Source organism: Littorina saxatilis, linkage group LG7 (genome assembly GCF_037325665.1).
Source record: "Littorina saxatilis isolate snail1 linkage group LG7, US_GU_Lsax_2.0, whole genome shotgun sequence".
Lineage (NCBI taxonomy): Eukaryota > Metazoa > Mollusca > Gastropoda > Littorinimorpha > Littorinidae > Littorina > Littorina saxatilis.
The window spans coordinates 37,534,407-37,545,212 of record NC_090251.1 but is presented as its reverse complement, the minus strand read 5'-3'; the positions used below and the strand labels follow the sequence as shown (position 1 = coordinate 37,545,212).

General features: G+C 41.6%; 1 protein-coding gene across 1 annotated transcript; it reads right to left on the bottom strand.

The window, feature by feature from the left end:
- Positions 1–5,591: 5,591 nt before the first annotated feature.
- On the bottom strand, positions 5,592–9,639 carry LOC138971374 (sodium channel modifier 1-like). The gene is made up of 5 exons (XM_070344106.1): positions 9,492–9,639; positions 8,763–8,863; positions 7,137–7,310; positions 6,138–6,697; positions 5,592–5,840 (listed from the first exon to the last, which is right to left on the bottom strand). Exons 1-5 carry the CDS (start codon positions 9,529–9,531, stop codon positions 5,750–5,752), a joined length of 966 nt encoding a protein of 321 aa, XP_070200207.1. The 5' UTR covers positions 9,532–9,639; the 3' UTR covers positions 5,592–5,749.
- Between the last annotated feature and the right edge of the window lie 1,167 nt (positions 9,640–10,806).

Below are 10,806 nucleotides of genomic sequence, written 5' to 3'. Positions count from 1 at the left end.
TCTCTCTCTCTCTCTCTCTCTCTCTCTCTCTCTCTCTCTCTTTCTATCAGTATTATATTCTGTTTTGTTCCGGTATTACTTGTAGACGAATGGTATGCTGTAACTATGTCTGTCTGTCTGTTTTGTCCTAATAATGTGAATATAGATATGTCTTGTATACTTGCCATTTACATCGGAAGTGTGTTGTTAAAATGAACTGTCAGAATGTCTATCAAACTCAAGGTTACCTTGAGTGGAAAAAGTTGAAGGATGGATGATAATACATTGTAGACGGATGTTTTTGATTAAAACCCCCACAATGATGTGCTTGGCAACTTAAAAAAAACATTAAATTTTTTTTTTTTAAATGCAGTTGAACCCCTATTTTAAGCACCCCTCCCCCTTCCCCCAACCCCCGATTTAAGACACTGCCAAATCCCCCTCCCCCGATTAGACACGTACGATATATATATTTATCCATCCAAGCAAAGTCGCTAATTTCTTGCCTGTTTTATTTTTAAAGTTTCGTCCTGGACTTTTCTTGTCCAGGTGCACGGAGGTCCTAGGCCAAAGGCTTTCAGTCATGCATCTGGCACCCCCGCGGGTTAATGGGAAGAATTTACCCGATGCTCCCCAGCATGTCGTAAGAGGCGACTAACGGATTCTGTTTCTCTTTTTACCCTTGTTAAGTGTTTCTTGTATAGAAGATAGTCAATTTTTGTAAAGATTTTAGTCAAGCAGTGTGTAAGAAATGTTAAGTCGTTTGTACTGGAAACTTGCATTCTCCCAGTAAGGTAATACATATTGTACTACGTTGCAAGCCCCAGGCCCTGGAGCAAATTTTTGATTAGTGCTTTTGTGAACAAGAAACAATTGACAAGTGGCTCTATCCCATCTCCCCCCTTTCCCCGTCGCGATATAACCTGCGTGGTTGAAAACGACGTTAAACACCAAGTAAGAAAGATGCATCTGGCACCTATCCATTTAAAACGGATATCAAGTTTCACTGTCTTTTTTGCAAGGAGTCGAAAACTTGTTTCGAAATAATGTTTATTATTGTCAAGGAGGGACAGCGAGCGTAGCACTCGATCAGGTCGCGATTGGTTTGACGTCACTTTTTACACAGAAGCCTGCATTATTAGCTGTCAGTAATTATTACATGTGCTGATTGTTCTCTTTGCCTGCGCGCGTATAGTATGTTGGTTATGTTTGGTCATAGTATGTTTGCTTATGTTTGGTCGTTATCTTTGCCTGTGCGTGTATTGTATGTTTGGTCGTTTTCTTTGCCTGTGCATGTATTGTTTGTTGGTTATGTTTGGTCGGTTTCTTTGCCTGTGCGTGCATAGTATGCTTGGTCGATGTATGTATTGTAAAGCGCTAAGAGTAGACATTTTTCTAGAATAGCGCTATAAAAGTTTGCATTATTATTATTATTATTAAGACAATTGCGAAAGACAGTCTCTTTGCTCTTTGGCTTCCATTTGCCACCGTAAATGTACCAACGAACAGGGAGGATGAAGCAAAAGCGAAAGTAAACCTGGAAAGTAAGAGTTGTTTCTAGCTTTATCGCTACTCTGTGCATTGATCGGTTTCGAAAATCTTTTTTATTAACGTGGTGCGATTCCTAGCTCACATTACATTGCCATTGTTGAATTAACAGAGACAAAATGACACAAAAGGTAACATAACCTCTGCGCATTTTAATAATTTTTTCATTACAAAAAACTTTGTTTTGTCAGATTTTCTGTTCAAAACCTCCGTTAGTTTACCTCTATTTTTAAGACTCCAGCCATTTACGACCTGATTTTCTTAAGAACCTGGAGGTCTTACAATAGCGGTTCCACTGTATTTCTGTGCATAGCAATACCATAGGTGCACCAAAAATGAATCCCTAACTTTAAACTAGCAATTAAATGCCTATTATACGAGCAACTCAAGGACACATGAGTATAGGCGCATGAAACCAGCTTTGGCGAAAAGTATAATATTATCACGGCCTTTCTGATGTTTATCTCAACAGACCGCCAGACCCCAAGGTTTGTTGTCGCGGTGTTTTATCTGCAAACGTCAATAGTCAAGTGTGCTTTGAAGCGTATTGATTATACTTTTTCCCCAGTGAAAAACAAGCATGAAAGAGAGAATGGGAGACTGCAAATGTTTTGTTGTTGCTGTTGGTTGTGTGTGTATATATATATGTGTGTGTGTGTATGGGTGTGTGTGTGTGTCACAGTGCGTGCCTGCGTGTGTGTGTGTGTTTTATTTTAAGCGGACAGCAGTGACGAAATGAACGTGCACACGTGACTTTTACAAATTACTAAGAGTCACGAGCTTTGGCAAATTACACGTCCGTCGTCACCAGACCGTTTTGTCCCAAATATAGACTCAGTGTAGCTGTCTGCAGCGGTGACAGTGCACGTGACGCAGCCATGCAGTCTTAATTAGGTATGTGTCCAATTGGAAGAGTACTCTCATCCAGTGTAAGAGCCTGACCAGATTATATGAGGTGGTGTAGGCCTACTTCAACGTTTTACACGAGAAGGAAGATCCTGAGATCAGTATCTTTGACAGCGAGAAGGTCGCTGGGCTGCCGCATTCTCGACCGCATACAACGATTCCCATCTTTGTAGGTGTCACACGAAATTTTTACTCCACAAAAAATTTACTCCGGAGTAAATATTTCGTACGAAATTCTTACTCCAAGTACTTTTTTCGTACGAGAAAAGAACTCCCCAAGGCACGAAAAAATGACTCCCTCCACGAAATTTGTACTCCCCATTTTTTTTACTTCCAGTAAAAATCTCGTACGCAAAAATGGGATGCGGGCGAAGGGATAATGCCAATAAGTGATCTTGCGCACACGAATGTCGCGCTACCCTCCTTCCACCCCTTCCACCACCAAGAACTAACAGGGGACCAGGGAGTAAAAATATCGTACACCTGGCATGGGAAGTTAGATTGCTCGTGTTGAGGTGAAGTAATTTATTCGTTATTTATTTGTCAGGGGAGTAACATTTTTGTACGAAATGTTTACTCGGAACTCACTTGTCTTGGGGAGTACTTCTCTCGTGCAATGGGGGAGTGCTTTTCTCGATCGTAAAGGGAGTAACTTTTTCATACGAAATGTTTACTCCGGAGTAAAAATCTCGTGGGAGTAATTTTCTCGTGTTACACCGGTGTAGGCTACAACCTACGCCTATACCTATTCCAACACTGCCCCGCTGACGCCACCCGCTTTCCCCACCTCTTCCATTGATCCAGTGTCAAGCTACCGTGTTTTTGACACTGCGCGAATAAGTTATATTTATCACGCCCATCTTACTTTCATTTTGCGGTCGATCTGTCCTTGTTTACAACTCAGTATGAAAACACACGTAGAGAGAGACGCATTGACGCTTTGGAAGTTCGGCCTAAGTGCCTTTAGACTACAGCCTTTTCAACATGAGAAAATAAAAGCGAAACGAGATCACGATAACATATATGATTGTGTACATACATAACCGAATAGCATAGTATGTTGTGTGACATCATGTGTTCATTTGCCGAGGGTAGCTAGGCTGAGATGGCCGGAGAGGGAGATGGACTGGGAGAGAGAGAGGGAGAGAGAGAGAGACAAATAGATAGACAGACTGAGACGGACAGAGGCACAAATACAAATTGTAGCAACAATCACTGCGATTCTGTTGATAACCTACGCCACACTGAAATGCTTTCACGCTCTACAATCAACATGCTTACCCAAGTCATCCGCGACGACAAAAATAATGTGGGGCGGTTTTCCTCCATGACATGAAGGTGGACAAAAGCAGACGACACCCACGAACACCACCAACTGCGGAAACACGTTCATTGTATGTCTGAAAACCTGAGACGTATTGTGAAATGCAAAAACTTGCTTAAACTCTGCTTGCTCGACGCGATATCAAACAGCAACGGTTCACTGGCACACTGAATTGAAAACGTCCCAATGGCAATGTACAGGCCTTGACTGAAATTACTGCTAACAAGTTTGGAAGTTGTGTGCAGCAAGCTTTTTATGAGAGTTGACGCGCGCTTAAAAAAAAAATCAATTCTTATGCACTGTTTGCGGAACTGAAGACACACCAGGCACTTCGCGGCGTATAATCTCTCTGGTATAATTATAGCAGCAATCACAGGCACACGAATGCTGTACTTGTTTGCCACGCTTACTTCACTATAATTTATTGTTATTTTGTGCTGAACAAATAGCCTGAAGAGTGAGGTTTACCTCTGTGTGTGCGTGTGTGTATGCTAGTGTGTGCATGTGCATGCATTGGCAAGTGCCTTTGTCAGTGTATGTGTGAGAGCGAGAGAGAGAAAGAGAGAGAGAGAGAGAGAGAGAGAGAGAGAGAGAGAGAGAAAGAGAGAGAGAGAGTGTGCTTAAACATACATGTACATTCCTCAGGGGCGGATTAGGGGGGTGGTTACAGGGGTTCCGGAACCCCCCCCCCCCCCTCGGCTGTTTAAAAAAAAAAAGTAAAGCCGGGGGAAGTGTTATTTGTTTAATCAGTAGGACTTTGTACAGTTTTAACTGCCACTCCTATGCGACATGTCTTTCTTCTAACCATACTATATGTCGGGAGCAGATATCATGGAAGATAAATTGCCATTATTTAATACTAACTTTAAGAAATAATGAGTGGCTGCTGACTCCAGAGGATCATGTTTAAAATCACGGATAAGCCACAAATTGTTTATAAGATAGCTAAAATTCTTCAGCTTCAGGCAGGCTTTGCCCCCCACACCCCCCAACGGGGCGTTGCCACGGTACCCCACCTCTACCGACCCCTGGTTGTAACCCCCCCCCCCCCCCCTCGGGCTTATCTGTTCCGCCCCTGTTTCCTCCCTGTGTAAACGACCATGCCAATCACCACAGGTGTGTCAACGCTGTACAATTATTAACAGCTTCTTAAACACATGCCAAAAATTGAATAATGTGCAGATTGACATAGGTGTAATGCACCAAATTAATTCAGTTCTAAAGTTCTCACTCCATATGGACAGCAGGCATATTACCGATTTGTATAGTCTCCAGCTGGAAGGATGCTCATTAATGACGTACGACACTGATACATGCGCAGCCTTCCGGAGTAATTTTCTACTGATGGTATGATTTAGTCACCAAGACAAACTTTGTTCTCAACGTTTTTGTCAGTTTCTCAGATGAAGTGACTGATTTTTTTTATGCGGCGACATTATTTGCATTATGACATCTTCTCGAACTTCGTTTCAGTTTGAGGGCAGAGATTTTATTTTGGAAGAAAGGGTCAAGACGAGAGGTCTTGGTTAGGTCAGTCAGTTTCATACCTCATTAACCCTACATAAAAGCCTACACAGATCTTTACAAGATGGGATTCATCGGAAAAAATGTATCGTTTAAGATATATTTTCTCTACCTTGGGTCTGGGGTCAACTTCACATAACTTATAAGCAGCACTAGCACTGCCTGTGTGCGTGTGTGTTCATGTGTGTGTTTGGATTGATTACAGGTACCCGTTTTAAATATCTGCAGCACTCTCAAACATAGTTATCCCCCCCCCCCCCCCCATCCCCCTCTCTCTCCCAGACACAGACACACAAGTGCCACACAAAAATTGTAATTGCTTGATCTTTTATTCAGCTTCAACTTTCAAACCATGGTCATATATCGCATCACACACACACACAAACTTCTCATGTTTTGTAAAACCTCAATTATCACGAAGAGATTCAAGTTCAGGTCATGTGTTACTTCCACTAAACAGAGTACAATTCAAGATAAATCAGGTGGCTCCTCATCTGAATCAAACTCTGCTTCTTTATCGCGTATCCATTTTCCATCCCAGTCCCTCTTCCATCCCGACCTGGAAACACAGATATATTTTTCATAAGAAAAAGTCATCTCTACAGAAAATCACTTCAGAGTATCATCATCAATAATTATTGTTGTATGGCTGAGCAAAGACATCAGCGACCGAACCAAACACCTTGAACAGAATTCTTTTTAATCAACCATGTGTAACTTACTTTACAAAACGTGTAAAGCCAGCATTGGTGGTGATGGTGAGTCTGTTGTGTGTGTGTGTGTGTGTGTGTCTGTGTGTGGGCACTCTCAGTTCATCTGCATGGACAGTCACACAACAGGGAATAAGTTTACTTACCCTCCCAGCTGGTGATATTTCTGTGCCAGTGTGTTGTCAGAACTTGTACCTACACTCTTGTCTTTGTCTGCAGTCCTAAGCTTTGCCCAGGACCTTTTAGTCCCACCAAGTTTTCTTTGTGTAAGACTAGAAGACGATCCTTTAACACTTGAGTTCTCCCGAGCAAGGGAAGCAACTCCTCCAGATTTACAAGATACAGAGTTCTTCCCCTTAGATCCGGAAACCGAAACCGGCTTTTCCTGTGAACCTGCTTGATCTGAATGGCCTGACAAAGAATGACTGACTGGTAGTTGGGGTCCAGAAGACACTGAGGTCACACATGTCTGATTAAATGGTGTAACTGTGTCACGCTGCTCAGAATTAACAGAAACAGCCTGGAAGCAGGTTTCACTTGACACAACAGGTTGAGATGTAGGCAAGTCGTAAGCTGAGCTGGCGGTCATGCTGCCATGGCGATGACTGACGTAGGGTTGAAATGGAAGCTGAGGCCGCTGAGGAGGATGGAAAATGTTCTTGAGCTGCTGGCTGTGTTTGATGGGACCGTCACCTAACGACCCAATCTGAAACATGCACAACAGAAGGTGTCCTTTCGTGGGTGGCGTTTTCTTGTCAGAGGAGCCTCACATTGCATACTCCTCGCGTTTTCTTGTCAGAGGAGCCTCACATTGCATACTCCTATGTATACAGTGGAACCCTCCTCCCCCCAATTTAACACTTCCCCCTTTTAAAGACCTTCATTTTTCAGATGTTCTGTCAACTTACCTCCATTTCAAGACTCCGTCCTTTTTAAGACCTGCTTTTCTCAGCAAGGTCTTGAAAGGGGCAGTGTTTAATTCCAACCTACAAAAACATCGGATTAAACGTGAAACAACATTTACGAAGACAATTATAATCATAAAGAAAAGTTGACCCCCCCCCCCAAAAAAAGGGCTTGAAAGTTCCACTGTACTACTTTTACCAAATTTCTCGTGTTTCTCCACTAAATCTGCCACTCAGTACCGAGGAATAGGCACCCCTAGAAGATCCCTGATGCTGAGATTCAGAAGAAGGAACAGGATTGGAAGGTAGCATATCAAGACGAGGTCTTCTTTCGTGTGGCTTCAGTTTCTGTTTCTTCACACGGGGATCATAGGGTTGTGCCGTAGTGATGCTGCCCGTTGAAGTTGATGCTGCCTTAAACGCAAACGCAAAAAATCAACAAAACATAAAACACGATCAAATAATCTTGTGAAAAAAATATAAAGTAAAGATTGAAAAATGTTCAGTACATAAATTAATAAAGCTTAATTGGTAATATGGCTGTGCTGTAGCGATATTCTCCGTTAAAGTTGATGGTGCCAGAAAATAGACCTAAATAAATACAATAACACAGTATCAATTGATCTTGTGAAAAAGTATAACGTATGTCTGGACACATTTTCACTTCATCTGTGAATAAAGCTTTCTCGGTCTTCACACATACATTCAACTAAATGTTCTGCTCTGACCTGTACTTTTGGTGAATACATTGCTTTTTTGTTTGTTTACTCCGATGTTGTTTCTTCTTTTTGTTATGGATTCTTTACGGCATACTTCATGTTACTGAGTCACTGTCATTGATTTTTTGACTGCAGATTTGTTTTCCTCCTGCCTAGCCAATTTCAGAAAGGGTATTTTGTTAAAAGAGTTGATTTCAGTGCTCACAAAATCACTCATTCCATAATGGCAAGCAGTAGGAACAATTCGAAGCATGCAATGATTTGTTTTGTTTGTTTGCTTAACGCCCAGCCGACCACGAAGGGCCATATCAGGGCGGTGCTGCTTTGACATATAACGTGCGCCACACACAAGACAGAAGTCGCAGCACAGGCTTCATGTCTCACCCAGTCACATTATTCTGACACCGGACCAACCAGTCCCAGCACTAACCCCATAATGCCAGACGCCAGGCGGAGCAGCCACTAGATTGCCAATTTTAAAGTCTTAGGTATGACCCGGCCGGGGTTCGAACCCACGACCTCCCGATCACGGGGCGGACGCCTTACCACTAGGCCTTACCACTAGGCCAACCGTGCCGGTAAGCATGCAATGATAACACTACACTGACAAAATCTGTCAACCAAGACATTTAAGCCCCCAGGTTTGAATGGTTACCAATTTTGTTTCAAGAATAAAGTGTACCCCTAAAAAAAGCTAATAAAACAACGAAAGTTTCTGGTTACTTGACCAACCCTATTTTTTTCCCTCCTGATTTTATGACCCTCCAAAAACAAAAAGTGAGAAGTTTAAAAAAAAAAGGAAAGAATCTTGATATGCTGACTGCAAAAGGGAAGCTATCCTTCTCCTACCTACTAGGTAAGGGGAGACAACTGGCACCGGTACCAGCCATGGAGGAACCTTTTTGTGTCTGCATCAGTTTGAATTTTTAGTGGACAATCTGCTCTGGCTTGAGTCTACTTCAGAAAGTTGTGAGTAACATGCGTCACTGAAATAATACTAATAATACACAAAATACAGTTAGCTGTGCCCTCATTATTGGAGGCAGGTCACCGAGAATTTTTTTTTTCCTTCAAAGATTTGGTGAAGTCCAGAAAATTACTTGTCAATCCTTGTTAAAAAGAACTACACCATGACTTCTGCCAGCACCTGTTTAATGTTGGTGGTTCCATCCTTCACGTACTGCTCATGTTTTCTCTTGAGAACCAATGCCCGCAGCTCCTTCTTCTTCCGCAGAAATTCTGCTTCACCTGTAACACATCACAGGAACCATTCTGAGCTGCAGTTAGTGACGGGCACACTTAAAACAGCCATGTGAGCCTGTTTTTTTCATAAGAATGATTATCCCATTCAGAAAACAAGAAAAGCAAACAGTCGGACTCACTGATTTAGAAGATTACTCAGGTAAACAAAACAAAAACACAACAGAAACCAGTTTGGGTACATTCTTGATCATCACATTTTTGTAAGCCTATCCCTGACTTCTTCAGGATGGCAATTACTCATGAAAGTCGCAAAACTGTACGGTGACTTCTCAAATTACTAGAGGTGAAAGAGGCTGTTGTGAATAGGCAGTAGAAGAAATACATGTTACTCGCAACTTTCTGAAGTAGACTCAACCCAGAGCAGATTGTCCACTAAAAATTCAAACTGATGCAGACACAAGCATACATACATACTAACATCTTTTTTCACATTGTAATCAATCATAAACTTGCATGTGCTTATAACAATAACTTCAAAGACAACGTCATAAAAAATACCCACATTTCAAGACCTGCCACTGTAACTGCGAAAGGCAGCCTTTATGATTCATTCGGAATATTGTATGACAATATAACAGTATGTTCACCATTTTTAACAGATAAATTATCATACCCGCAGCATGCTTTTTGCCTTGACGATGGACCATGAGCATGTTGACTGTGTCAAATATGGGATTGTGATTGCACACCAGGCAGGCAAATCTGCAAATGAAGTAAAAATGCTGGCATTTACCAGATGAAAGCAGGCTTGTGTGTGTCAGGGAATGTATATATATATCTGTAAGAATGGATGTGTTTGGTGTGTCACAGCTATTTAAAACTGTAAATATAACAAGACTTACGTGCTGTATATATTCCCATACCCCTAACGCTTTTTGGAGACACTGGGTCCTAACCCAAACCAACAAAAACTACAGTGACAGTGTGTAGAAAAGATGTGAAATTTTTTAACAAACTTTTATCATTATCACTCTTACCCATCCCGTCATCCTCCCTTCGTCCTCCCTTTTACCAGCCTCTTAAGTGTATCATCAACTCGCGTCCCTAAAAGCACAGGAGCTTGTATCCAATCGCCGGTCGATCATTATTTACTCCTTATTCCATATATTTACTCCTTATTCCATACAGTCTCCTTACTACTACTATTTACTACTAATGAATAGAAGTAGTAAGGGTAAGCATGCAGCAGTAAATAATAAGCATGCAGGAGTAAATAATTATTGACCGGTGGTTGGATACAAGCTCCTGTGCCTAAAAGGTAAATTTCCTGTGAAAACATTAAGGTCTCCCTAGTTAGTAATGAAAGCAGTAAACAGAAATAATAGTTTTAGACCTTAGCTAAAAAAAAATTTAAAAAATGTCATTTAATGACTTGTGTGTACCGTACTTTTCGGACTATAAGGCGCTGCCGTGTATAGGGCGCATCCCCTACTTTTAAAAATAAAACTGAAAAAATCCTAGAATAAGGCGATGCCATGGATAAGGCGATGGTGTCGTGCATAAGGCGACGGCATAAAAGAAAAACAAGGGCAAAGCCCATACGACTCACATGCTTGACCTTTACATGACCTTGACCTTCAGGGTCAAGGTCAAATAACTAAACCTAGCAAAGACATCATACACTAAGAACTGATTTACACATTTTCCCTACCAAAATACATGTGAGCTTGACCCAAGGTCAAGGTCATCCAAGGTCATGCAACACAAAGCTGTTAATTCAAGACATAGGAAGTACAATGGTGCTTATTGGCTCTTTCTTCCATGAGATATGGTCACTTTTAGTGGTTCACTACCTTATTTTGGTCACATTTCATAAGGGTCAAAGTGACCTTGACCTTGATCATATGTGACCAAATGTGTCTCATGATGAAAGCATAACATGTGCCCCACATAATTTTTAAGTTTGAAACAGTTATCTTCCATAGTTC

Excerpts from the sequence above, each read along its gene's own strand:
- LOC138971374 (XM_070344106.1), bottom strand. The coding sequence starts at position 9,531 with ATGCTCATGGTCCATCGTCAAGGCAAAAAGCATGCTGCGG. Across the intron at positions 7,311-8,762 it reads GAACCACCAACATTAAACAG|GCAGCATCAACTTCAACGGG; the intron begins GTGCTGGCAGAA and ends TTTGCGTTTAAG. Across the intron at positions 5,841-6,137 it reads AAATATCACCAGCTGGGAGG|GTCGGGATGGAAGAGGGACT; the intron begins GTAAGTAAACTT and ends CTGTGTTTCCAG.